Consider the following 26,712-nt stretch of genomic DNA (forward strand, 5'->3'; position numbering starts at 1 on the left):
ACTTTTTTTTTAGATGAAAAGGCGCTTAACTATTTCAAACGATACTCATCAATGTAGACAGTCTAAGCAGAACTACTAATAGCATACGATTTAGTGGATTTTTTTGACTTGGTGAGATGCAGCAGTACATCAAGCGTTGACCCCAAAAAACCAAGGCCAATGCCAACTAAAAGTGGTAAAAGGGACAGGTCACGGTCAAGAGGAAATGCTCCTAGAGCATGTCCCAATAAAAAGCAAAATTGAGGGAAGCAATGAAGAACAGACCATCCTCACTATGTTATTCCAAAGAATTACATCAAAACTAGTCAGTGAATGTATCCAAAATCTCAACCTGGGAAAACACAACAACCTGATGATATCTTGGGTGCCAGGGCACAGGGGAATTCTGGGTAACGAAGAAGCAGACAAACTGGCCAGAAGAGGATCTGCAAGACCATACATAGGTCCCGAACCTATCCTTGGGATAACAAAAACAAACATAGAATCCTCCATCGCAGAATGGATCCAAACAAAACAAAGAGAGAAGTGGATAAACTCTAGCGGTGCTAGACATAGTAAACTTATGCTGAAACAACCCTCACCAAAATTGGCAAAAACACTGCTACAATTGGAGAGGGCAAAACTCAGAGGAGTGGTAGGACTACTAACCGGTCACTGGTATCTGAGAAAACATCTACACAACATGGGTATATACAATAATGATCCCATTTGCAGATTATGTAATGAGGAGGAGGAAACAGCCACTCATATCATCTTCGAATGCGAAGCAACAGCTCAATGGAGGTTTAACCTAACATACGTAAAAGACTCAGGGAACCAAATTGCAGCAATAACAGTCAATGACCTGATACTTCTGAGAAGAAGGATTGAGTCTATTGACTAAACTAGGGAACTGGGAAGGTACAATAAGCCAGAAGTCTGCAGTGCCTGGGGAATACAAGCCCCGCTTCCCAGTATCCCTTCCACCATACCATACCATGTTATTCCAATGGGACGTAGCAGCAAACCCTCAAAGCGCTAAAAATGGCCGTGGTGTTGGAGGAATACAAAGAATTAACAGCCGAACAGGGCAGGGACATCCTAGCTGAGGTTTGTACCTGCAAAATCGCTCTGATAACCTGTAAGAACAAAAGTGCCAAGGAATGGCTCATGGGATGCCTAATATCCACCCGTATGAAACGGAAACCTCATGGTAGGTATAGGGAATAGAGAAACTATAAAAACCACTAGAATGGCCATGTGGGTGCCGGATGACCTTCTTGGTACTACGGACCTGCCACTATTCTCGGGCTGATGAAATCCCAGAGCCCAGGTATTAATACCGGGCCATGGAGGGTCGTTAGCCAGAGAGTAGAAAGCAAAGGTCTAACACTTGTGGTAAACATTGATGATGGGCTTTGGGGCTTTAAGTAAAGCCAACTTAAAACTTTACTTAAGAATCGTCAAAAAAGCAGTAAAGACTGATGCTGAGGTCAGGTCACCGAAGGGCACCCCATTCCGAAGAGTAGCATTTATTTGAGAGTGCCTCTTGCCACTCTGTCGTGCTTTTCAATTCATTATTTTCTTTGCTTGGTTTTCTTGGTTTCAATAAATTTATAGTAAATCGATTTTTTATTTAGTTTTATTTTAGATTTTCCCACAGCATCCAGTGCACTCTGTCAAATTTAAAAATTCGGCTGGGAATAAACGCCTCGTGATAATAGGGAAGTTTATCTCGCTAGAAACCATCTGCTGGTAAAATATCTTGGGTTGAAGGACTCCCTGGTGTTTTCTGTAAACGAAGTGTCATTTTAAAATCGAAAATTATTTATAAACGTCTGTAAAAAATACCTTTGCTGCACCTCGTTGATAGAAGCACCTGAAGAACTTATACGCCTTTGAACAAGCATCTGTTTCAGCTATCAAAATAAAAATTCAGTCATAAGTGTGAATTTATTTATTTTTTGTATATTTACCTTCGCTCACTTGCATGCATTCTCGTAAATTGTCTTTTATAGTCATTAAGAAATTCGACGCCGGTATGTATTCCAAGAAGGGCTTAAATTTATCCTTTATGTAATTGCCTGACTTGTCCATCTGCAAATTTCTTGTAAAATTATGCTTCTATATTTTGGGAGGGATTTAAAAATCTGCATACCAATCGATAACGTTGAAGCATGCAGTGTAAGAAGCATTTCCCTTTTTGATCACTGCTTTCTCTTTGTCCAAACAGGGCGATAGCCTCGACTGATGAAAAGCTTAATAACATCATAATAACAAATATGTAAAATCATACTACTCACCCATGTTTGTTTCATGAATTGACGCACAGTATTTAACAGATTTAATGAAACTCTCCTTAAAAATCTTTGTCTTGTTGGTCATTGGTTCACCTTTTCCCTTTAAATTTCTTTCTTATTAATATAATTTTGAAACCCATTGTGGGGATGTACAAAATTAATTTCATTATGAATCCATATAACCCAAAGAGACTGATGTTTGGGTATGTTTGAGTTCAACCGAAATTTCCAAACAAATTTAATTACACAAAAAATGGAAAAGAACGAGAAAAAGAAAGACCGCCACCATCTGCCGGTACGCTGACAGATCTATAACGCAGGAAGGTACGGGGTCAGGACTCAGGAATATTCGGCCCAGGAACCAAAAACTCAGAGCCCATGGAAAAGTACACCAATATCTTCCAGACTAATGTCCATGCATTGATAGATGTACCCAGTTCGATCTGAAAAATGGTACATCATGTGTGCTTCTTAGTGACCTGTTATTTCATAATTATTGTTTCAATTCATGAGGAGCGGTCAAGAATGAGGAAGTTTAGAAAAACACAATTTTCATTTTTTGCCGACGTTTCGACCTTTATTCGGGGGCGTCTTCAGGGCATAAAGTGCGGTGACAGTGTGACCAGTGTGGTGACCAATATGACACCACAAGAATAGCACCACACTTTATGCCCTAAACATGACCTAAATAATGGTCGAAACATCGGCAAAAAAAATGAAAAAGGGGTTTTTCTAAACTACCTCATTCTTAACCGCTTCTCACTAACTCAACAAATTATCAAGTACAATTAGGGCATACAGGGCAGAGGGGCAACGAAGAGGCCGATAAATTGGCCGAAGAAAGTTAGCCCGAGACAGAAGCATGTGAAAAAGTTTATCAAAGGACCATGCAGAAACAATGGCAGAACTACTAAACTAGGACGTGTTAGGACTAGAATAATAGTGGGACACTGCAGACTCCGGAGGCATAGACTCGGAGTGGCAGAAACAAACCTGTGCCGATATTGCCAAGAAGAAGAAACTCCGCAACACGTCCTCTGTTGGTGCGAAGGCCTATGTAGGCCAAGATTTCCTAATCCTGGTAGAAAAAAGCCAGGGCCTGAAGGATACACAGGAGAGTCCTTGAAAAAGCTTCGGAACTGGTAAAACGCCTTAAGCTAAACGAAGAGCTCTATATTAAAAAATGGAGATGCACAATAGACCGATACTGGTCGCGGTGCACAGGTCGTAAAGAGACCGGCTCCTATGTAGTCTGATCTAATTTAATCTAAGGGTACAACAACAAGAATATAGCTATCATGTCAGATAGCCAAGCAGCTATCAAAGCACTAAGTTTAAACATCATTGGTGCTAAATTGCAAAACTAAACTAAATAGATTAGGTGTGCAAAATAAAGTCATCCTCTGATGGATCCCAGGACAGGTGGGAGGAGAGGGCAACGAGAGCGCGGGCGCCCTTGCAAGGAAAGAGTCGGCCATCAATATGTACCTTAGACAAAAGGACAAAATGAAAATGAGGAAGCAGTGGAATTCACCCTTTGGACATGAACAGTCAAGAACGTTTTAGCAAGTTTTGGAAGGAAAGAAACAACTGAATAGATCAAAGGAAGAAGAGGAAACTTCGAATCCTAACAGGATTCTTAACAGGGTACTGCAGACTGAATGGGCATCTGAACAAGATTGGTATAACACAACACAATTTCACACAATACCAATATAACACCATAAGAATAGCACTACACTTTATGGGGTATGAAATTTTTTTTGTTCAAATATTCCAGGATGGCGTGTGAAATATTTAGTTCAAAATTTATATTTACATCAGTATTGTATTTTTTCCAATCAACATGTTTTGTAATTCACATAGGCCCTGAAGATGACGCGAATATAGGTCGAAGCGTCGGCAAAATAGAAAAAGGTGTTTTTCTAACATACTCCATTCTTGACGATATCTTCACGACTTCAACAAATAATTGAACAACCGGTCTCTAAAAAAAACACGCGTTTAGTAGATGGTTTGTTTGTTGTTAAGGTTTAGGTGAGATAATTGGTCGAGTAGTCTCAGTAACGCCTGATTTACACTTGCCATCAGCGGGGTACTTACAGGCAATGCCAGCACTGGTACCGTCAGGGACGGGCAATAGCTGTTTACACAGTGCTAGTATCTGACATGCAACTCGAGGTACACTTTTTGACTGTGTCAGCTACTGGCAATTAACTGGTAGTGTTAGTTTATTTGTGCAAGTAGTAGTCAAAGTCCTCTTCTTGTGACAGTTTGCCTTTTGTCAAAAAAATACATGAACAAACTTTGCCAAAAAAAATAAAAATATTTTGTTACTTTACAGAACAAAAAACAGACGGTTTGTTCTTCAATGAAGCAATCAACCAACTTCAACAATACTGGACCTGTTGTGTCACAGAGCAAGCAGAGAGGTGTCAGTTCAAAAAAGTAGTAGGGCAGTGTAAGGAAATCAACATTTTTGATAGCATTGGCTAATGACTGGCAACAAAGTGTTTATAGCTTGCCAGTGACTGGCAAGATCAACTGGCACGCTTACTGGCAATGTGTAAATCAGGCTTAAGAGTTTGTAACAGTGGTTCATGTCTTGTCGTTTCTGGCGAGTGTGTGGATCCCACGCCAGTCTTTTATCAATGTACAGTCCCAGGTATCGTACTATGCTAGAAGTCGGTATCTGCATGTCGTTCGGTTCTGTCAAAGTGATTTTTTTGTGTGAAAGTGACTTGAGCACATTTGCATTCGTCCACTTTGATTCTCCATTTGCGGTAACAGTAGAGAATTGACCCATAAAATCAACATAGATGTCAGTATTTTGTTAATTCCTGCATAACGTGAACTTCCTCTCTTCGGTTTTCTTCTGTAAGTTGCAGCCATAATTACAAAATCCTCCATACCTGGGATATCGCGAAGCCAGGAATAGTCAAAACGACGACCGCCCACACCCCGAATGCTGTCACCCCGACGAATCGCATTGTGATTGAAACTGCTTTTAATTGAATAATGTAAATTTTGTAAAAAAAAAAATTATAATCCGGATGTCGAGACAGTTGTATCATCTCCCTTCGTCATCTCGGCGGAAACGGCAGAACAATGGTATCTTTCATAGAGAAAAAAGTGAATGTACATCACGACCGTGGTTTTTTTCCTGTAAAAAACAGAAATCCAACATAAAATAATAAATTGCCTGTAATTAGTAATGTAAATAACAGCAAAAATAAAGTATAGAACGCGCAAATATCATTTGTATATTCAATAGTTTTCTATTGCAAAAAATCTCCATTGTGCAAATAGTATAGATTATTATAAATCTGACAGATCTGTCAGATCAAGCGGCAGTGTGGATAGAAACCATCCTGGAACTGTCTTTTATGTGCAGTTGAGAGGGTTAAGATAGGAGGTCACGAGGCCATCGTCGTTGAGGAAAGAGTTTGGGCTAGTGGGTAGGGTGGAGGGATAATTAGGATTAGCGAAGCGTGTTCGTATCAGATCCTTCCAGAATGAGATTTGTAGGACTGGCATAGAACTTTGGATTGAAAGGGTTTGATTCGTTAGATGTTGGATGATTTGGCCGAGCCCCACAGTTGGACCCCATAAGCCCAAATCGGTCCGGTGAATGGTTAGTTTGTTATGTACGCTTAGTGCTGATTTCGCTCCTAGTAGGTATCTGATTAGTCCATATCTTTTGGATTGGATAGGGCTTGTTTATATGTACTAGTGGGCAGGTCTGACGTTTGAGCGTAAACGTTACTTGTCGGGTTTTTGCTCGTTCAACCTAATCTGCCACCGAGTGCACCTGTCCGTAATCATGTTCAGATGTTGGATTGCTTCTGTGGTTAGGATAGGATTGGAGTGTGTAGATAGGATTGTGGTGTAGTCCTTATAGGTTGCGAGTTGTGTGTTAGTGCAGGTTTTTGCAAATAGGACAAGAAAAACCACAAGCAAGATCCTACACCAAGGAACCGCTGGCAAAGCTGTGGAGGCTGGTTAATAGCCTGAAGCTGGCCAGTGAGTTATAATTAACAGAGGAGCACAATAGATCTATTTAGGTCGAGGTGCAGTAGGCCTTGTGGCCGCCTCTCTTATCCCTATCCTGTGTGTTTGGATGTGTAGGTATGTCAGTAGTGTAGATGGTGAAGAGGTTTGGACCTAGGATACTTCCCTGTGGATCGCCAGCTTTGGCATGTTGGGTGAAAAAACGGTGCTGATTCTCACTTTAAACCATCGACCCGAGAGGAAGGACTTCAGGATGATAGTAGGTGTGAGGGAGGACGTTTTAAGATGTAAAGGAGACCGGGATGCCACATTGTCAAATGCTTCCTTAACGATCAGACGGCTGAGCAATATTGTTTGTTAGAGCTATTCTAAAATTCTAAAAAATCATAAACATAATAAAATCCCTGTTTGACAACTTTTATAAAACTGAATTCAATTTTTTGCATTTGACAGTCGAAACATCCATTTTTTTTTGTTTTTAAAACATATATATCTATAAACCAAGTTTTACCATATACAGGGTGAGTTCTTCTATTCCCCCATATAGTTTTTTGTAATTAATTTTTTTGGCGTTTTGGGGAAAAATCCTGAGACACGTAAATGAAAACATTCACTGCATTCTCTAAAAACTATATAAAAGAGGGAGTTACACAAGGAAGCGTCCTAGGACTTCCCCTAATTGGATAATTTAGTTACTTGCAGATGATGTTGCGGTTGGTCCAAGAAACTCATCAGCCGCCTCCTTGCCAAACTTCATCATACAAATTTCCGAATGATATGAAAAGTGGAGAACGATCATGACTGCTGAGAAGTCGAAACTGGTCACCTCACATACTTAAAAGATTTACTACCGCAAATGATAACCCTAAGCAATAAAACAGTCCCTAACATGGAGTCTATCCTCTATTTAGGTCTCACTCTGAATACAACATAACGAAAGTCAGATACCGTATTGTATGCTTAAAACCAATAATTTCTTCACCATTCCCACTACACTTTAAAGGCTCTTGTACTTGGCTCTAATCCGGCCGATATGGCAATGGATATGACGGAATATGGGGTTCGGCAGCAAACAGCCATTTAAGAAGAGTGCAGACCAATCAAAATAATCTTTACGCTGGCAACAGGAGCCCAGTGGTTTGTCAGAAATTCTACTCTGTAAAACGACTTAAAATATCGAAGTTGATCATGTCAATAAGGCAAGCTAATACACGTCCTCACGTCTCCTTGGTAGATCATGTTAATCCTCCACTACCAAGAAATGAAAGACGCTTAAAAAGACAATAAGCATTTTCTTCAGTCATAACAAGAGAGGTATCTTGGTATATACTTGTTATCGGATGCCCCTATGCACTCCCTAAATTCATTCACACATGCCATAGTCATACTGCATCAGAGTATTCGATATTCGTCGGGGTGATTGGGGAAGGAGTTCCACCATTCTCTCTAATAAATACATTTACATACACCACATACACTTCCATTCACCGTCGCCCTCTTAATTGACGCCTGCAGCACTAGTCCCTTTGTTCTCTACCTAGTCTACCGACTCCGGTTGCATCAACATCCGGCTCATCGACAACACTCAACGGACTTCGGCCATCGGCTTCACTTTTTCAGGCCACCAAAAAACACCCGGTCACAAAGTACTATGCAATGTAGACAAGCGTGACTGGTGTTCCAACAACCAAGCGGAACTATTGAAAGGTGTCCATTTGTGTCGATCATACCAAGAATTATTTAAGCATAATAAATTATATTTAGGATTAAGTATTAATTGATTAGAAAAATACATTGTCTGATCCTTTAAGGAAAGGATTTGTTTTTATTTTTAGCAATTGTTTTGTTTGAACATGGGTTTAGTTTTGTGTGCCTTTGTGTTCGAAGCTAGATTCCATGATCCCTTCAGAACTCGTAAAACTCATTTCTACTGAACCACTCTCTGCTGCTTTTGCTGATGCTTTTGCTGCTGCTTTCTCTACTTCTGCCGTCGTCACGGTTCTAGGAGATTCTTCTTCCTCGAGCTTTCCCCTTTGGCGGTTGACTCTTTCTTTCTGTAGAACGGTCTTGCTTTGCTTTACCTCCTGAAATTGTTCGCTTGAACTGAAAATTACTTTTAGAAAGAAACATGTTTCCCCCCCGAACATAAAATAATATTAATAATAATAATTATTGTTAAATTACTTCTTGGTTTCCGGTACGGTCGTTTTCGGCTGTATAGATATGCTCTTCACGTCTGCCTGTTCGCTGGCGAGTCGAGACTTGGTCTCTGCGTCGGTTATGAGCTTACAAAGCTGCAGACGAATGTTGGCCTGGTCTTCCTTAGGCAGCCTCTTTGAGATCAGGGCCATGCTTCTGTAGAAGTAGTCGTTTTCGTCTTCGAAAAAGGATTCCACGCTTTCCTCTTCGCCGAGGTGTTCCTGTTTGATTTTGTTCTTGACCCAGTTGGCTATCTCATTGCTAATCCTCTCGATCGCTACTTCGTCTTTCTTCGAATCCCTGTGTTTCTTCTTCACGAATACGTATTTTAAAAAGCTTTGCCGTTCTTTGTTTTGAAGCGTGTCTTGAGATCCCGTCAGTTTAGTGCGTGTCTGTTCTTCTGTAGCCATTGCTTTGCTTTTCGTTGGGTAGTTGTTGCCGGTTGCTGCGACGACCTTAAGTCGACGTCGTCGTGGAATTAAGATCTCAAAAAATTTCATTCATTTTATCATTCAATACAAGTTATAAAATTAAATAAATTTTTCATATGACTGACAAAAACAAACATCAGAAATGGCAGGTTTATATGAGCAACCATGTCAAAAACGCAATTTTACTATGTCATAGTATGTAACTCTGAAAAAAAAAATAAATAAATAAAAATCTGACAGACAAAATATATTCATCAAGTTAACAAATCACCCTGACTCAGTTTGGAAATGGTGTGGCACTGGCGGAAAAAATTTAAATGTAACATAATACATGTTTAACCCTCAAAATTTGTTAAACTCTAATATAGTTAGTTCATCCTGTAATGGACTAATTTATTTTCAATTGTAAGTTATTGTTCATTATTCAATATAAACTTACAAACTTTAACATCATTCAATACAAGAGTTCTATTGAAATAGTTCAAAGTCCTGAGTGGTCTGAAATATTAGAGGGGTCTTGATGCTTAGCTCGGATAGTTCACATCAGCATTTATTAAGTTGACTCATAATAACGATGTAACATGTATAAATATTGTGGTTTAAATCAATTTAATGACATACTTACACACAAACAAACATTTTTAATGAAAGCAAATTGAAATTTTAAACTTATTTTGTAAAACGTTTTCAAAAACTTATACCATCTTATGTATAATTTTTGGGTTTGTTAAGAAAAAAATATTACCAACGAGTATTGGAACAATAGCATATATGTAAAATATTAATCTTTTCTTACAACAGATAAATAATTTTTAAATAAAATTAAACAAAAACAGTAATGAGTAGAATAGCAATATGGTCAATGCTGCTAGGTCGCTCAAGCTCCAGAAAGCGTCTTCACAAGTTTCATCGTCAGTGATTTAGCCTAGATACAATGTAATTAATGGTAAAATGAAAACTCGGAATATTATTTGATGCTTACTTTATCAGAATTTCTCATAGCGCAAGAGAATAGGTTGAATCCTGCCTCACAGCCATTTGCCCCAGAAGTTTCTTTAATAATAATAAAAAGTTTGAATTATCGATTTGTTAATATTTTTGTCCTTAATCTTACCATCCTTGCATAGCGGGAAAACTCTTTTTGCTTCTTCCTTCCATGCTGGAGTTTTCAGATTTTGAATATACCCTTCAATTCCAGGTAAGTCATAACTCCCATCTTTTGTAATCTTCAATTTAAATATATTTGTTAATTATTATTACTTTTAATATGTAGACTAATTTTACTTGTTAGAAACTTACTACATGAAATTTTTTGGCAACACAATTAATAACACACTGAAATGAAGAAGTGTTATTACTTTTACAATTCATTAAAGCACATTAAAAACAACATACTTTGCAACCATCGTATTTCTTATCAGTTAGATCAATCCCATCTTTAAACATCTCCAAGCACTGATCTACAAAACATCTCAAATAAGCAATATGCAAGGGATTAAATATTTATTTAAAAAAAATACCATATTTTATAGCAGATTTTGACATGCACTCGGCAGTGAATTTGAGTCCCTTGTTAATCAGATCCTGGTCGGGATTCATTTCAGCCAACTGAAAGCATTAAAGTAGGTGAAATTACATTTCCCCCGTTTAAGTGAACGTTAACTTACGGCATGGTAAGCAATTGAAGCAAGGATTACAAGCGTAAGCATTTTGTTTGTAGAGAGGAATCAGGAAACAGCCGGAGAAGGCCAACAACACCCAATTTTATATACTACAGCTGTAATGGTTCATTGAGTCAGACAAATGACTATCATCACTGTTGCCTGTTTCTATTTCCATTTTCAGATTTTATTTGCCGATAGGGCTCATTTCCTTAACGACCATCTAATGTTTCTTTCTTGCAGTACTTATTTCTTCCAAATGCACTACAATTTCAATTTTTAAATGCTGAAAATTTCTTTAAATAAAAATTACAAGTCTATAGTAGATTGGCATTCAGAAATAAGGTGAACAGGGAATAATTTTACATATAATAAATAAAACCACAAAGAAGCACAATATGAATTTCATTAAGAACTTTTGATAAGCTAAGGAATAAGTTTTACTAAGAGCTGTTAAAGATAAAATGTATTTAATATCATGCCACTTTAGCCTTTATTTATTTGACATATCTTCAACATACTCCTGATCTATGGCTGCTTCCTGAAAAAGAGAAAACCTCTAAGAGTAATAATGTTACATAAAGTTAGTAAAAACCCTAATGATCCCACAAGCTAAGCGTTCTAAGTAAAATTTTTGATAAGATCATAGATCAGCTTATTAGGGAATTCATGGATAATTGAGGATTGCTCATGGTGGAGCAGTTTGGTTTTATGTCTTCCCTGTCAATACAAGCACAACTCTCCAGACTCATTGGCCACATTATACAATACTTCAACAATAAAAAACACTGGCGCCGTGCTCCTAGACTTCAGTAAAGCTTTTGGCACAGTGGTCTTCTGTACAAAATAATCAACATGGGCTTTCCTCAGTACATTATTAAGATAATCGATTCATTCTTCACTCGACGTAGATTTACAGTATGAGTCCAAGGTGTGGAACTTGCACAAAGCAAAAAAAATAGTGGAATCAAGGGTTAGCACTGTGGGCCTTGGCTGCTGGAGTTCTTCAAGGCTCTGTTCTGGGATCAACATTACACCCGATTTTTATAAAACTCCAGGTGTTGCATGGCCCATGGCAAACTTTTAACAGGCAAAAAATATGCAAAATATTGTTATCAAATTCCAACCAAATACAACGTGTTCCAAATGGAGTGTCAAAATAAAATACTTATTTCTTAAACTGTAGTCTGTGTAAACAAAGCTGGGACTTCACCTGCAATACCAATCTAAAAATAGCCATGCACAAACAGCCCTCTATCAACCAAGATTGACGTACTTCATATAAATTCCTGTCTACAATATTTGTAGTTTTATAGACTCAAATTGTCAAAATAATTTTGCTATATTTTAAGTAGTGCCAAAGCCATAATAAAAGGCATCATGCAAAAATCAGCACTAATAGCTAGAGCCAAGGACAAAACTCTAGGACCTCATTGAGTCTCAAAGGCCTTAGCCTGTAATGTAAAGTAAATTTAGCTGTAGGGATTTTTAAATTGATTTTCCCCTGTTATTATAATACTATTGTTTTAAATAATTAGCTATATCAATTGTGCATAAAGGTTATATTACAATTTTTTCTTTATGGTTTTATTCATAATTTACAATGTAAAAAATAATTTAATATGTACAAGTTTTAACATAAATTATAATATCAGTTTATTGGCATTTTACAGAATCATTTGTCATCTCTAATCTATTATTCACAACAATAATTGATAAGTGGTCAATAATTAATTCAAAATTTTTCTCCATTTCGCTCAGTAGTTCTGGTGATGGATAATGTAGGAAAGCGTCCGAAAACGTGCGCAGAGGAAACTCTTTCCTTTCTGGCCAATTGGTTCTAAGCAATTTAAAAAATAATTTGTAAATATTCAAAATAAAGGTTCTTATGTTGGCATTCTCAGATACTGTGAATTGCAAGTTGTTCTGCAAAGTCTTGATGAACAATTCCAAATCTTCCTTTGAAGGATGAGTCGGACCTGGGTCTAACTTCGCGTGTGCTGCTGGAGCTTTTTCCAGGTCGTCGTTGTCCAAATAGACTTCCAATTGACTCTTGAGCCGGTCGATAAGCTGTTCCTTCCTCCGCAGGTCATGTTCGTGCTGCAATTTCTGAACATTCGATGATTTGAGCAAGCGGTTCACCTCGGTTTTGGACTTGTTAAGTTCCTTTTCAGCCGACTCTTTTTGCAAAGTGAGGGTTTTGACTCTGTCCTGTAAGTTACAGACAGATTCGCTCTCTTTAGCTGAAAGCTTTTCAAATTTTGTTTTTTCCTGAACAGCTCCGTCGTACAACCTGCCGAGCCTTAAATTGTCTTCAGTCAGCTTACTAAACTTGACCTTGAGCTTTTTCAAATCATTCAACAGGTCGTAACTCAGGTTAATCAAGTTCACTGTGAGATTTTCTTTTGGTTTTAATACGTAATTATAATCCAGCACGTTTAACTCTTGGGCCAACAGTTCCAAGCATCTTTCTTGATTTGTCGAATTGCAAAACTTCGAAGGCATTTCGAAGATATTTAAGACAGAACATGGGAATCCCTCGCCACGTGGCTGACTTTACAGATGGCCACTGGCCGTTTATACTTTATTCCTCAACGGACGAGCAGAAGTAAAAAAAAGTTCAAATCCTTATTTACCTCCTACCTCGAAAAATCCTCTCAAAGACTATTTCTGTACCTGAAAGAGTGACACTGTTTCTAAATATAAATCACGCATGTTTACACGGCTTAACGTCAAGTGTTCTGTTCGGTTTTGACTATTTCCCATCTTCTGGTGAAAAAAATGGGCACCAAAACCTGGGGTAACTGGTCAAAAGAGAGAAACCTGGGCTCCGGATCTTTCGGAGTGGTAACTTTATGGAAAAACAACGTAGACGGACAAAAAATAGGTTAGTTAAGGGAACAAAGCTAATTTCGAAGTTGTATGGGGTCCACCCTTCAAGCATATATTATGGATGATTTATGCACCATCTCATTTAGAACTTTCACCATGGAAGAAATAAAATCCAAAATTTTAAGTTCCATGCCCTTGAGGTAGGGGATTTACAGTTCTACATACTATTTTAATATACATAATGTATATTTATATCAATTATATAATTTTATTGAATAAGTTTTAAAGACATGCCTTGGGTTTGGTTTCTTTCCTTGAAATTTAAATTTATTTTACACTAATCAGTTTTATTCTACTATATTGATTGTATACTGTGTTTATGATTTATTTTTTGTAATTCAAGTATCATTTTCTAATTCTGCTAAAACCATTCACCCTTCAGAGGTAAAATATATCCTGAATTGATAGCCAAAGCACAAAGCCCCTGGCTTTGACCTTATCACGTCCGAGTCAAATCCTCCAAGAAAAAAAAGCTGTCATACTACTCGCCTTTACAACAGTATACCCCGAAACCACTTCCCATTGCTATGAAAATTCTGTAATGTTATACTGTGTCCATAAATGCTTCTTCCCACGCCCAAACTTCTTCCTCTTCTCAAAAGTATCGGAGATCTTTTTCAAATGATTAATCCCGACACTCAACTCCTCAAACCAGAAGGTTGGAGAACTGCAGATCATTGGTTCGGCTCCGATCTCAACACACCACTACCCAGCAAGTGTTTTTGTGGACCACAAATCCTCATCCATCGAGCGTTGTGAGGGAGCCTTTCTTGAAGTGTCAAAAGTGTGGTGGGAAGGCCTCACAAACTGAAGCGCATCCTTCCAAATACCCTCTACCTAACCGAACTGTTCTTCAGAGTCTGCCAAGGATCGACCCACTTTGACTATTGTCCTCTGGGAGCGGGAGTACTTCAAGATCATTTACTTCCTTTTCACCGCAGATATCCCAACTTTACCCTCCACCATCCTTGCATCGTTTGCCGACGGCACAATTATGCTATCCTCTGATCCCAATTCTACAATTGTTTTGGTGGAACTATTGCAAATAGCGGAATGGAGTAAACACTGGAGTGTAAAGTTTAATGAAAGCAAATTGTATCATACCCTTTGAAGCAAAACCCCTCATACAATATTCCTCCATAATACTCCCATCTCAAAAACAGATTGCATCTTGGGTTCCATCTAGACTCAAGAATAACCTGGAACCGACACACACCACTAAAACGACATGAATTAAACAAACGTTTTGGACTACTCTACAGATTCCTGGTTTACAATGATTAAAAAAAGTCCTTTCAACCAAAGTCCTCAGGACCATAGACAATGCTCCTTACTACATCTCCAAACTTTCACAGTGATCTCAAAATCCCTCCTATTAAAAAAAATAATCCCCAAATTAACATCGTGTCACATTTCATAGAGGTGATCATTTTATTGTTTGACCTAACACTGTTGATATCAAGAAATGACTTTAACAAGTTATTAATGTTAATATCAGTTTACGCACTGTAAGGCGAAGACTTTCAAAAGCTGGATTAAATGTGAGAAGGCCTGCTGCTGGTGCAGAACTTCTGACCATGCACAGAACAGCTCTGTTAAATTTTGGAAGAAATCACATCAATTGGCCTGAACAAAATCTTGTTTTCAGATGAGTCAAGTATTTTTTGTAGGTCTTCTGATGTCCGAGAGAAGGATTGGAGAAGACCAGGAGAGCGATATTTCCCTGTGACATTTTCACTGTGAAGAAGGTGGCCCAAAGTGGATCTTCATCGTCCTTCAAATTGAAAATATGACAAAAAAGAGGGAAAAATTCGAAAGGTGGTATGAGATGAGGAGTTGTCCAGACAATCGAAGTCATGATAGCTCAAGTAGTTCTTAGTTAGAGCAGCGGCATATTGAGCAAAGGTTGTGGGTTCAAATCCTGCTCCTTACACTTGCTTTTTCGTCTCAACCAAGACCTTAGATTAAAAGTATAAAAAATTAATAGGTCAATTATGCTAAATATATATATGGTTTAAAAGTATTAGTAGTGAGAGATCCGTGGGGTTTTGTTCTTTCCCAGCCTGGGGCTGCCACTGAAGAATAAAATTTTATTTATGTTTACATAAAAGGAATGAAATAAATATTGTTAAAAACATCACAAATAGGTACCTACACAATTAAGTGGGGTTTCTAAGATTAAGTACCTATAACTTGTTTCACAGCTATAAAGCTGTTCACGGATGAGATTGAAGGCAGTGGTGTGAGGGTAAAGTCAAAAAATGTAGAGAGGTGGGCAAAGGAGGTTCAAATAATGAAACATCTGTCCCATCCAAATATTGTCAAGATTGTTCCAATTCCTGAAGACCTTATGGCGCTTGCAACCAAGCTTCCAATACTCTGCATGGAATATTGTGCTGAGGGCGATCTTAGAAAGGTGAAATCGAAGACTTATAAAAACAAAGACATAATACTTCACAGTTTTTTTTTCCAGGTGCTAAACAAGCCAGAAAATTGTTCCGGTCTCAGAGAAGCCGATGTAAGGACGCTAATGAAACATATGAAAGACGCGGTGGAGTTTTTACATAAGGAGAAAATAATGCACAGAGACATAAAGCCAGAAAATATAGTTTTGCAGTCAAACAACGGAGAAGTAATCTCTATAATAATAATAAAAGCTCCGTTTTCTAAATGTTTACACATGTTCCAGATCACTTATAAATTAATAGACCTTGGATATGGGAAAGAACTGGAGCAGAGTAAAAACTATAAATCCATCGTTGGTACGCTGCAGTATGTCGCACCCGAAATTTCCTCACATGAGTCAGTTTTAGACTGTCTGTGACTAGAAAGTGTGTGACTCAAGGATTAAAAAAATTACTTGTTGTTTTTGTTAGGTATACTTATTCTGTAGATTACTGGAGTTTAGGGATCGTCTGTCATGAAGTTATTACAGGAATTCGCCCTTTCTTACCAAACATGACACCATTCTCTTGGTACAATTTATTACTTAATATATTTTTATGTACAGTTTTATTTATTCTAACTAAAAGTTGGTACTTAATTTTTATTTAGATTCAATTTACCATATTTCCCAAAAACTGTTCCAGGTTTCCAATTGTTAAGAAGAAAACATTTGAAGATATATGTGTCTACCAAAATGCTGATGGATCAATTGAATTTAGCAAAGAACTTGCAAGAGAAAATCACTTATCCTGGTATACTGTGGTTGTTAATTAATTTAAAAAAATATATATTACTATAATTTTTTTAATAAATAGGTTTTTAAGAGATGAAGTTGAAGAATGGCTTAGAGTGGCTCTTGAATGGGATGGAAGGAAGAGAGGCCGGGCTTACAACAATGATCTTATCATATTCACTGTGCTTGACCATATATTAGAGAAAAAAGTAATTAATTAGAATTCATGGGGTCGGCAACAAAAATTATGATCTATGCTTAATATGATAGATTGTAACTGTGTTCAGCATTGTGCTTTTTGAGCAACTGAGCTACGAGGTCGACAATTCGACTGCCATTTCTACCCTGATGGGCTGGATCGAAAGAGATTCAAAGCACTTCATTAACGATCAGCTACTCCTACTTCCCACTGGGGAGGAGTTGACACCCGAATCATTCGCTATTAAATGTTGGGACGAGACAAACGAGGTGATTTTTAAACCAATTAGCGTATATTTTTCCTTTTGCTAACGCTTTATTTGCTGCCTAGGTTGCCATGGTATATGTTTTTAGCAAAAGTGGATTCTTGCTTCCAATACCAGAGCCAGTTATACCAAAATTAGTGACTCAATTATTAGAAGAACCCAAAAGATTAATGCCTTATCACATTATTAAAAGAATGTGGGCCAATTCGATATTTTTCATACAACGACAGATTTACCTTTGTGAAACCCTTGCAGAAGCTTATGCTGTGAAGTTGTAAAGAAGATGACCGTTGACCAAAAGATGTTTGGCATTTAATTGGAATTTATTTTAGGTTGTCAATCCTTAACAGAATCGACGAATTGTCTGCTATGGATAGAAAAATTGACAATGAGATTCAACTGTGTTCTGGGAAGTTAAAACTACACAACGCCTCGATCGACTACAACGAAAAATATTTTAACAAAATGCTTCACCAGAAGGGTATAAAACATAAAAACAAAAACAAACGGCTAGTAAATTTTAATCGGGTTTTGCAGAAATCTCCGATAAGAAGTTGGAAGATTGGAAACAGGAATCGACTGAGTTCAGAGACACTCTCTGGAAAATTTCCGAAAGGTGGAAAATGATTAGCTATTACTTAAACGAGTTAAGACTTCGCTTTGATAAAACACAATCATTCTGTGATGAAAGCCCAAAAAAAGTTGAACAATTGAAAAAACTGTAAGTATTTATATTATATTTTTATTGTGGGACAAAGTTAATTTAAAAGATCAAAAATATTTTTGATTAAAGGTTCTCACACACTTTTATTAAACAATTGTTCTTTTTTTAAATTCACAATTCATTTTTCAATTTAATTTTTTAACTATAATTTAGACGTTTTCTTGGAAGGTACAATATGTTTAGTCAATGGATTCTTTTATAACAGGTAACCAGAAAAGTTTGTGCGGTTTTTCATTACTTATTGTTTTAATACTGTTAATCAACATTTCTACCCATAATACCAAGAGATCAACCAATGCAGAAGTTTATAAATAAAAACTGTCCAGAACAGTTCACTATAAATTATAAAATATTTCCTTTCTCATGGCTTCAAAACCCATAATTCTCTTGTAAGAATTGAAGCTCAGTACTAGGGCAGCCATGGCAGTTCGTAAAATTTACACTGCATTCGGCAATGAAACAATAACTTACAACACTGCCCAAAAGTGAATCAAACAGTTTCATTCTAGGAATGAGGGGATTGAAGGTGAACCACGGTCTGATGACTATGATCTTGAATGACGACCCATGGAGGGAAACTGTCGACCTTGATCCGAGTCAAACATGTCAGGAGCTTGCCAGATTGTTCAACTAAATGATGAAACAATTTACTCTAACTTACATCGACTTGGGAAAACTTGGAAGCTGAGCAAATGGATTCCCATAAATTGACCAATGGTACAAGCATTGGGGTCGAAACATTTACTTTTCACTGCTTTCACGGCACAAAGTAGAGATGTTTTTTGACCAAAATCTCACATGCGACAAAAAATGGATCCTACACAGCGACTTCGTACTATTGACTGTCACCAAATAACCCCATCCCATTGTCACAAAAATTGAATATTCACAAATAAAAAGTGATCCTTTGTGTTTGGTGGAGTACGGCAGGCAGTGTGCACTATGAACTAATGCCACATGACCTAACCATCACCACAGAAGTCTGCTCAAGTCAACTGTAATTAGTATATCTTTCCCTGGCTCCAAAACAAGCTCTTATGAATAGAAAGGTGTAATTTTTCATTAGGAATGTGAGACATACAGCCAGAAAGACAAAGCCACAGCCTTTGTACTCTCCAGATCTGGCCCCATCTGACTTTTAGCTTTTCTTGGCAATTATTAAACTCACACAAAATTTTCTGGCTACCTGGTAATATAATGTTATAATAATAACTTTAATGTATTCTTGATGTTAGCTTAAATGGAAGCTATGTACTATTTGGAAATTTACAAAAAATGCCAAAAGAATTAAGAAATAGTGAGTCCAATTCCGCCGAAATGTCAGCAATAGTTAGTAAATGCCTTATTCTCAGGGAAGAAATAACTTCAATAAAAGATTACAGCGCAGATTTGGAGTGAGTTGTCATTCTAATTTTCCGTCTATGTTTGAAAATTAATTAATTGAAATTTCAGGGTTATTAAGGAATGCGAGAGCAGGGTTTCGGAGCTAAAGCCCGAGTTCTGCAGCCTTGAACAGGAGCTGAACATGTTGAGCAGGGAAGTTGTCAAAGCCCACCTGTTCCAATTTAAGGACATCTGGCTTCTGTTCGACGAATATGTGAGCGTCAAGCCAATGGTCGAAGTCAAAACTGTTCCTGTTGCTCAAGTTACACAAATCTCACCTACAAGTTCAGAAACGAGCATAAACAATTTTCTTGCTATGAACAATTTCCCGAGCGGCAAGGCACCAGAAGGGCAGATCGACTGGGCGAAGAATAGCAGCCCGGTTAATCTCGTCATTGAAAAACCGAGACTTGACCCATCAGTGAAAGAGTACAGCCTGGATGCCAATCCCGAAGGGAGCGTTAATCTCGATGTAAAGAATATTTTAAATAACAATCTATCATTTTCTTATTCCACAGAAGTTTAAATATCAACGTAAGAGCTTTTAAAAATCAAATACCAAATTTATAACAAGGCTTCTAATTATTAAAGGGTTTATAACACACATTTTGAAAAATAATTATTGCAAAATGTGTAAGAACAAGTGAATGAAGCTGATGAAAACAGTTAACCTTGTTTGATAGTCTTTAATTTAAATACATATGTTCTACCTTAGAAAGGTCATATAATTTAATTATACTGTAGTTCAATAAGATTTTGTTTTGATAATCAAAGGTTTACGAATATTATACAGGAACTTTTTTAAAAAAAATTATTTATATTTTAAAAATAGTCAGCCATAAATAAATGTTGGTAGCATTTTTTGTATAATTAACTTACAATCTTGTTATTTAAAAAGTAATTTTGGCTGAAGGCCAGTTAGCTTTTCCATCTGATATCCTGAAAAAAATATCCTTAGTTAGCTTTTAATTAACTGTGTTTAATAAAAAGGTTAATGAAAACTTACAGAACCCATTAGAATTTTATTTGCATATTTGTAGTCAACGGAATTGGGATTCAGATAAGCTACATAATTTAACAATCCCTGTTTGTCCTTCATTGCCACATAGCCCTTTGTAAAAATCAAAATTATAAGTACAGCAGTTGCAAAATATTTGCCTAGTAAGTAAAAACTTACATCGATCGCGACTTTGTGGAGCTTGATTTTTTTTGCAACTTCAATTTTCTTTTCCTGCGAATCTAAAAACTGTAAGTACAATTGGACGACTTCTTGAGGCGCAGATAATTTACAAAGTTGATTTATGAGGTTGTCAACAGAGAGATCCGTCTTTAGTCTCACTTCACCCGACCAACTCTAGAAATAAATTTAGTTACTAAATAAAGGTATTAACAAATAGAAAGTTAAGCGTATTTCCTATGGTCATTTAATAAATTTGGAAGTTTTAAGCATGTTTTTTTTTTCATTTTATTATGCTGAATTTAAATAGATTATCATAGTGAAATGTTGAAATGGTTTAATTTTCCTGTAAATACAACGAAATAAACTTTAAAGACTGTTTTATACCGTTATTATGAAGTGGCTTGATATGTCTGCCCAGCATTCTTTCTTAGCTCTTGCATTAAAAGCCACCCAGTCGTATAGTTTGTCATAAACACCGTTCGTTTGTACAAATGTTTGAGGCGAGAGTTTAGATGATTTTTGCTCGTGCCAGTGATCAGCACATAAAAACGACAGGGTCGAAGATACAGATTCGCCGAGCAATTTCCCGTCAGCGATGCCCTCCTGCCATCCTTATTTACAACAAAGAAACATTATTCAAAAGTATGTAATTAAAAAAAAAAAATAGTCCCTCACTTAATAGATCTATGTAATTACTGACAAGAGTCTTATCCTTAGATGTTTCAAAATGGGTTTTTGTAAAGTTCTGAAGCTTTCCCCTCTTGTGAAAATTATTAGAAAGCACAGTAAACTGTCTGATCTAAAAAATTAATTAACAAAAATGTTATATATATTATATATATAGTAATTTAAAATAGTAATACTTACAGCAGCATCATTAAATCTTCCTAGCATCCTAGAAACAAAATATTCGTATATATGTCTTTGTAGTGTGTAATGATAATGATTTTTTATCGACTATTGAAAGCTTACTACTTTAGTGACAAACTAAAACACTAAAAATATTAATTGTCTCATTGTCAACGGTCGTAAGGTGTAGTGGCACAATAGACACAATCCCAAATTTATGGCAACTAGCTTGATGGGCCTTGTTCATGATGAGCAAGAAATTTCCCTTAATAAATAATTAATTGACTTTTTTGGTTTTCAAAAACATTGGGCTGGTGATATGTCAGATTTAAAGCCCAGCATTATAAAAAATAAATAAACACATAAATACAAAGTTTCATATACTACAGTAGAACCCTTATTATTTGAACTGACAAGTATTCATGCTGGACTGGCACTGGATCTCTTTTTTTATTTGGTTAATCTTCATGCAAGGGTTTACTGAACTACTCAGCACCAGTTCAGCATAAATTCACTGACTTGCAGACCAATACCCAGCATCAACTGTAATAGGAGTGTTGGATAATCGAATTTGGATGTTAACAAATTTATTCATATTATACTGACTGAACTCCTGAACCTTTCTTTGAATTGGCTGGAAAAAAAAGTAGAGAGATATAGAGGTGATTGTGAAAATTTCAAGGAATTATAAAAACAACAATGATCGAGTATAGAAACTACATGCAGCTCATGCTGGTTGTTCATTTATTGATTATTTTGTATGTTTTCATATACATAACATGGTCAATGGAAAAAACATTATTATTGATAGAAGAGTTTCATACTTGACATTACTTATGGGATGCTAAACTGGAAAAAAACCTCAATCAGAAGAGGCTGACTTTGTTAGATATAGTTTGGAAGATATATAAATATAAAACCTCGGCTTCTGTTGTGGAAAATGATCCATAATTTATGTTTATGTTTTATTTTACTTTTCTGATCAAAAATTATAACTGCATAAACAGCAAAGCTACAGGCCACTATCTCACTTGCAATGGTATTTCGGAAACTTTTTAGCTGAGGTGTACAGGTCTGGATTATCTTGGATTTATTAAGGACAGTTGCATGATTTTGTTTACAAGTGTGTAATATAATTGTATAATGCTGTGGAGTGCCATGAAACATTGAAATTTATTGAGGACATACATTCCCATAGTTGTTTATTGGATGAAAGTTCTAGTGAATTTAGTAACTGAGATTTAAAAAAATGAAAGGATAAAAAAAAAATTGGCGTTGTTCCTTAATGTTTTGGTAGCCAAAATTGAAAAAAAAAATTGCCCACCCTGAAGGGCCAATTATGGCGAAAGCACACAAAAATGAAAAACAAGAAAAATGGTACGTCATCGACCAAAGTTATGGTATTAACCTGCATTATTTTCACGACCTTGATATAGCTTTCTTACCCACCTTTTTTTAAATTTTTTTAATCATGATTATTATTTATTAAACAAAATAGGGCAAGCAAAATCCCTGAAAGCAACTTCGTCCATCATTTTCCACTTTAGAACTGAATCGCAACATGAATCTTGCTGTAACCCAATTTTACGTTGCATTTGGGCTGCGTAGATTCTGAATCGACTCATAATCCCAGTGGGTACTAGTCTTTAATGACAATACTGGATAATTTATGATTATTAGTAAAAAAAAAAATACTTACGCTAAGATATTTTCATATTCGTCATTATTCTTGGTGAAAAGGAATGCAATGTAATGTTGTGATGCGAGAGGTGACCCTCTTAAAATCCTATGGAACAACGATGGCTTTAAAGTTTTCGATAGGAAGATCACCACCTAAAGAAAATTTATTTTTAGTGGAAAATCTTTATAATAATCTTATTAAATTATTTGAAATGTATTGATTCAGACCTTTGTGTTGTTCCAAAGCTATCTTTTTAACTAGGGTGTATACTGTCTCATAACCTACTGTTCTCTCATGACCCTCTTAAGCCCAGTTGACATCGAGTAGCCGTGCAAAGTTAACAAAAAGGACATTGCTCAACATTCAACCGAGCTGTGAATCGAATTGAGTAGGTTTATATTTTTTGGCCAAGTAGCTGCTCTCCTACCCACCAATATTTTTGATTCAGCTAAGTACTCATTTGGTGGAAACAAGGTAAAGATTGAATGAGTGGCAATTGGTGATATTTAGAACTAGTGATTGTGTGTTTTTAAGCCAAAGTTTAAAAAAAAAAAAAAAAAAAAAAAAAAAACTTTGCCAAGTTTTTTTTTAATGTTCTAAAAGTGTGAGTATTTGGCCATGTTAATAAATTCCTAGTATTTTTTTTTTCATAATTTAATTTATTTTTCCACCATGGAGAGATTTTTATTTTTGACTTTTTATTTTATTTTTGACTTCTGTGGGAAGGTTTTTACAAATTATTTGAGAATAGTTTGGTTCACCATTTAAGAAGTTATCTCTACTTCAATTAGAGTTTTTCATAATTTAATTTACTTTTCCACCATAGAGAGATTTTTATTTTTGACTCTTTTTTTAATTTTTGACTCTTTTGTGGGAAGGTTTTTATAAATTATTTGAGAATAGTTTGGTTCACCACTTAAGAAGTTATCTCTACTTCAATTTTGGTATTTCGGAGTTCAGTAGTACCGATTAAGTTGAATATGTACCAGTTGGTAGATTTGAATCCCTAAAGGTTGCCATTTTTTGAGTACTTTTTGACTCTGAGGCTTATATGTCTGTGATCAGACTTCTCCTTAAACACCAGTTGCTTGCTTACACGCCATTCACTTCTTGTAGTTCAAAATTACATTATTTCACAATTATTTTAATTTTCTTACTATCGATGTAAAAAATTTGAAAAAACATTTCTGAAATGGAAAATCTATTTTCTTCAAAATTGATTAAAAATAAGTGTACCTTTAGAATCAAATCACCATCGTGTAGTTTTTCAGCTGCTTTTAAAAGTTCTTGTTTTTGCGAAAATGATTTAAACAACTCAAACGAATGTGGTCGTCCTAGAAAAGCATCCGTTAATGTTCTATTGACATCAGGTGTGTCCCAACGAGTCTGTAAAACATTAATAAATAGTTAACAAATGCAGTTTATTTTTTAATGATTAATAAATGGTATTCCATATCGAAAATACAATTTTAGTTAACATTTTTATTCCAATATTTCTAATTGTTAATTTAAAAATACAAGCTCATCCTCTTATTATTGAATAACAACTTGAATAGAGCAAAGTGGCAGAAAATTTCTATTTTTCGCTTACTAGAAATTGGCACCTCAAATATCTCAATTCTTCATTTTCATTATCTGTCGATATGCTTGAAACATGTACTGACGGATTGTCGGCATCAAAAACTAAAATGTTTCACAATTAATTTAGTTTCCATTAGGGTTGAATTTAATTCTATCTTTCTACTTACTTGCATCTAAGGATTTTTCTGAAAACACCTCGTGCAGATTGTTGACACCGATTTCTTTCGGCCCAGGGAGAGCTATGGCAGATAAACTTGTACACATTATGAAAGAAAATCACGAGAAATTATTTTGTTTTTACCCATTTCCGGTCCGAATGCAGATGGTAGTTCACTAAGGCCATCTTTGATCAGTTGGGAGAGGCATGCGGTTTTTCTGATTTTGATTCCACACATAGAATACTGCAAAAAATTCGATATTTTTTTGTTTAAATTTTTATAGTGATGTCTTTTGTTTTTTAGAAGCTTTTTATATTATTTGAAAACATTATAATTATAATAATAAAACATCATAATAGCTATAGCTTGATTGTTACTTATCATCCTGCCTTCCTACTCTTGTACTACTATTCCTACTAGACGAAGCATTTTTGATCTGCTACAAATAAGACATTCCTAAATTAAAACTTACTGTATGGGTATTATTCTGTTACTAATGTACTATAATAAATAAAGACAATAATATAATTAAGTTCGTTTCGTAGACAATTAATTGACAACCTGGTATAAAATTATCAACTTTCATAAACTGAAAATACATAAACTCAAAAATATGTTGATTAGTAACAATCAAACTTTTTTTTTTTTAACAATCCTAATATTTTGAGGGCAGTCCTTTTTGTCTAATAATGCCTCGTAAATGATTTGACATGGATCATACTAATTTTTTTGTGTATCTAAGTTTGATTTTACCCATTCCACTAACAAAATTCATTTTAAACATTCTTTATTTGAAATTTGGTTTACTCACATAGCCAGATGTGACAATTTCTCTATGTGGTTGATATCTGGAGATTGCGATTGATTTAAGACAATTGTATAGTAACCACTGGCATACAACATAAGCAGTTCCTTAGGGACATTGTCTTTCATTGATTATTAATTTATATAAGCTCAAATCTGCACACGTATGTACATGAAAGTACGCATAAACAGAGTTGAGTCTATCACTTCTCACAGTCCACTGGCAATTCCAGCTTTTGTAATTTATAATAAATTACCAGTAGGCCTCGAGAACCTAGGACTTGTCCATCCAGCCGATGAGGTCCATGGTCTATGAAGAGACCCCAATGCAATCAGTTCCTAAATCCAAACCATGCATTCCATTCATGCAGAAATCTATAATTTTAATGTTTTCTCTTTTATATGACAACGCCTAAATGTTTAGAGCTTTGACTACCTCAAAATCCCTTCTACTTAGAAATTTTGTTTGCTGATTTTATATTTTATACTGTGTCTTAGGTACATCCAAGTCTTGCTTAGTTTTAATCCAGCACTCTTTCAACCTATTGTATTTTACTGTATGTAACTGCATTTTTCCAAAAGTTATAGATGGTAATTACCCGAAGTTTATCTATTTCACTATAAAATAAAGTATTAAAATAAAAATTACCTCTTCCCCTGTGAAGTCAAATCCTTTGACCTCACTTTCATCCCAATAACCAACCTTGTCCATGAGTAGAAATAAATATTGAACTTGAGTAGAAAAGAATCGACCTGATTACTGTATGCAGAAACGCAACATTTTCATATTATTCAGTAGATACATAAATAATCATAAACAACAAATCAAATCTAGCATCGCCTTATCAAATATCAGTTATCAATGAGTTTGAGTGAGAAGAACTGAGAGCTCCCTCTAGAGTCTAGAGTACTACTCTAGAGTAAGGATGGATAGTTTATGAACGAACTAGTTGAAAAACGAACTATTCCAAAAAAAGAACTGCAAAATAATATATAAGAGGTTTTAAAGTAGATTTTTTAAAAGATCTACTCCCTTTATGATTTTTTTTATTTTAAAAACATTTCCATATATTATAAAATAAATAAAATATTAGCAACAATTGAAAATAGCAAAAATAAGAAAAACTACCAGTTCTGTCTTTTTAATTACTGCTGATGCTTATTCCTTTTTAAATTAATTTCTTTTGTTATAAACTGTTTATTTAGCTTAGTAAACACAAACATATGTTATAAAACA

At 35.7% G+C, this 26,712-nt stretch overlaps 6 protein-coding genes across 10 annotated transcripts; 1 reads left to right on the forward strand and 5 right to left on the reverse strand.

The window, feature by feature from the left end:
• Positions 1–1,603: 1,603 nt before the first annotated feature.
• LOC106666311 lies at positions 1,604–5,299 on the reverse strand. Its single transcript, XM_014393396.2, has 6 exons — positions 5,192–5,299; positions 2,283–2,379; positions 2,138–2,226; positions 1,956–2,076; positions 1,831–1,898; positions 1,604–1,771 (listed from the first exon to the last, which is right to left on the reverse strand). Exons 1-6 carry the CDS (start codon positions 5,267–5,269, stop codon positions 1,718–1,720), a joined length of 507 nt encoding a protein of 168 aa, XP_014248882.1. The 5' UTR covers positions 5,270–5,299; the 3' UTR covers positions 1,604–1,717.
• A 2,795-nt stretch (positions 5,300–8,094) lies between these two features.
• On the reverse strand, positions 8,095–9,026 carry LOC106666418. Of its 2 annotated transcripts, none has more exons than XM_014393608.2 (2): positions 8,475–9,026; positions 8,095–8,393 (listed from the first exon to the last, which is right to left on the reverse strand). In XM_014393608.2, exons 1-2 carry the CDS (start codon positions 8,987–8,989, stop codon positions 8,150–8,152), a joined length of 759 nt encoding a protein of 252 aa, XP_014249094.1. In that variant the 5' UTR covers positions 8,990–9,026; the 3' UTR covers positions 8,095–8,149. The 2 variants fall into 2 exon arrangements, with proteins under 2 accessions (XP_014249094.1, XP_014249095.1); XM_014393609.1 differs by having other exon boundaries at positions 8,095–8,403.
• Positions 9,027–9,701: 675 nt separating this feature from the next.
• LOC106666419 lies at positions 9,702–10,791 on the reverse strand. Its single transcript, XM_014393610.2, has 7 exons — positions 10,588–10,791; positions 10,441–10,528; positions 10,316–10,380; positions 10,220–10,255; positions 10,035–10,146; positions 9,903–9,973; positions 9,702–9,845 (listed from the first exon to the last, which is right to left on the reverse strand). The coding sequence occupies exons 1-7, from the start codon at positions 10,627–10,629 to the stop codon at positions 9,798–9,800; spliced, it is 462 nt and encodes a 153-aa protein (XP_014249096.1). The 5' UTR covers positions 10,630–10,791; the 3' UTR covers positions 9,702–9,797.
• A 1,505-nt stretch (positions 10,792–12,296) lies between these two features.
• On the reverse strand, positions 12,297–13,205 carry LOC106666376. The gene is made up of 2 exons (XM_014393544.2): positions 12,490–13,205; positions 12,297–12,421 (listed from the first exon to the last, which is right to left on the reverse strand). Exons 1-2 carry the CDS (start codon positions 13,084–13,086, stop codon positions 12,317–12,319), a joined length of 702 nt encoding a protein of 233 aa, XP_014249030.1. The 5' UTR covers positions 13,087–13,205; the 3' UTR covers positions 12,297–12,316.
• Positions 13,206–13,337: 132 nt separating this feature from the next.
• LOC106666374 (inhibitor of nuclear factor kappa-B kinase subunit alpha-like) lies at positions 13,338–19,976 on the forward strand. 4 transcript variants are annotated; one of them, XM_014393538.2, is made up of 13 exons: positions 13,338–13,468; positions 15,678–15,889; positions 15,947–16,105; positions 16,163–16,275; positions 16,350–16,448; positions 16,563–16,670; positions 16,734–16,860; positions 16,922–17,119; positions 17,181–17,389; positions 17,448–17,596; positions 17,653–17,836; positions 19,075–19,233; positions 19,292–19,976. In XM_014393538.2, the coding sequence occupies exons 1-13, from the start codon at positions 13,363–13,365 to the stop codon at positions 19,746–19,748; spliced, it is 2,280 nt and encodes a 759-aa protein (XP_014249024.1). In that variant the 5' UTR covers positions 13,338–13,362; the 3' UTR covers positions 19,749–19,976. The 4 variants fall into 4 exon arrangements, with proteins under 4 accessions (XP_014249024.1, XP_014249025.1, XP_014249026.1 ...); XM_014393539.2 differs by having other exon boundaries at positions 17,181–17,386; XM_014393540.2 differs by having other exon boundaries at positions 13,376–13,613.
• A 74-nt stretch (positions 19,977–20,050) lies between these two features.
• LOC106666375 (spermatogenesis-defective protein 39 homolog) lies at positions 20,051–26,362 on the reverse strand. Its single transcript, XM_014393543.2, has 12 exons — positions 26,125–26,362; positions 24,815–24,914; positions 24,681–24,752; positions 24,524–24,615; positions 24,169–24,318; positions 22,951–23,084; positions 21,270–21,297; positions 21,078–21,201; positions 20,787–21,013; positions 20,400–20,576; positions 20,229–20,333; positions 20,051–20,161 (listed from the first exon to the last, which is right to left on the reverse strand). Exons 1-12 carry the CDS (start codon positions 26,185–26,187, stop codon positions 20,141–20,143), a joined length of 1,293 nt encoding a protein of 430 aa, XP_014249029.1. The 5' UTR covers positions 26,188–26,362; the 3' UTR covers positions 20,051–20,140.
• Between the last annotated feature and the right edge of the window lie 350 nt (positions 26,363–26,712).

Source organism: Cimex lectularius, unplaced genomic scaffold, assembly GCF_000648675.2.
Source record: "Cimex lectularius strain Harlan isolate CLEC.00 unplaced genomic scaffold, Clec_2.1 scaffold124, whole genome shotgun sequence".
Taxonomy (NCBI): Eukaryota; Metazoa; Arthropoda; class Insecta; order Hemiptera; family Cimicidae; genus Cimex; species Cimex lectularius.

What these genes read in the sequence shown, in the direction of transcription:
- LOC106666418 (XM_014393608.2), bottom strand. Translation starts at nt 8,989, where the DNA reads ATGAAATTTTTTGAGATCTTAATTCCACGACGACGTCGACTTAAGGTC. An exon ending in ACCGTACCGGAAACCAAGAA is followed by an intron (nt 8,394 to 8,474) that starts GTAATTTAACAA and finishes AGTAATTTTCAG; the next exon opens with TTCAAGCGAACAATTTCAGG.
- LOC106666375 (XM_014393543.2), bottom strand. Translation starts at nt 26,187, where the DNA reads ATGGACAAGGTTGGTTATTGGGATGAAAGTGAGGTCAAAGGATTTGAC. An exon ending in GAATATGAAAATATCTTAGC is followed by an intron (nt 21,298 to 22,950) that starts GTAAGTATTTTT and finishes TTTTGTTTCTAG; the next exon opens with GATGCTAGGAAGATTTAATG. An exon ending in ATAAAATTCTAATGGGTTCT is followed by an intron (nt 20,162 to 20,228) that starts GTAAGTTTTCAT and finishes TATTTTTTTCAG; the next exon opens with GATATCAGATGGAAAAGCTA.
- LOC106666419 (XM_014393610.2), bottom strand. Translation starts at nt 10,629, where the DNA reads ATGCTTACGCTTGTAATCCTTGCTTCAATTGCTTACCATGCC. An exon ending in AAAATCTGCTATAAAATATG is followed by an intron (nt 10,381 to 10,440) that starts GTATTTTTTTTA and finishes GATGTTTTGTAG; the next exon opens with ATCAGTGCTTGGAGATGTTT. An exon ending in AGAAATACGATGGTTGCAAA is followed by an intron (nt 10,256 to 10,315) that starts GTATGTTGTTTT and finishes TCTTCATTTCAG; the next exon opens with TGTGTTATTAATTGTGTTGC.
- LOC106666376 (XM_014393544.2), bottom strand. Translation starts at nt 13,086, where the DNA reads ATGCCTTCGAAGTTTTGCAATTCGACAAATCAAGAAAGATGCTTGGAA. An exon ending in AGAACAACTTGCAATTCACA is followed by an intron (nt 12,422 to 12,489) that starts GTATCTGAGAAT and finishes TAAATTGCTTAG; the next exon opens with AACCAATTGGCCAGAAAGGA.
- LOC106666374 (XM_014393538.2), top strand. Translation starts at nt 13,363, where the DNA reads ATGGGCACCAAAACCTGGGGTAACTGGTCAAAAGAGAGAAACCTGGGC. An exon ending in TGCAGTCAAACAACGGAGAA is followed by an intron (nt 16,106 to 16,162) that starts GTAATCTCTATA and finishes CACATGTTCCAG; the next exon opens with ATCACTTATAAATTAATAGA. An exon ending in GTTGGGACGAGACAAACGAG is followed by an intron (nt 17,120 to 17,180) that starts GTGATTTTTAAA and finishes TTTGCTGCCTAG; the next exon opens with GTTGCCATGGTATATGTTTT.
- LOC106666311 (XM_014393396.2), bottom strand. Translation starts at nt 5,269, where the DNA reads ATGCGATTCGTCGGGGTGACAGCATTCGGGGTGTGGGCGGTCGTCGTT. An exon ending in ATGCATGCAAGTGAGCGAAG is followed by an intron (nt 1,899 to 1,955) that starts GTAAATATACAA and finishes TTATTTTGATAG; the next exon opens with CTGAAACAGATGCTTGTTCA. An exon ending in ATCAACGAGGTGCAGCAAAG is followed by an intron (nt 1,772 to 1,830) that starts GTATTTTTTACA and finishes CTTCGTTTACAG; the next exon opens with AAAACACCAGGGAGTCCTTC.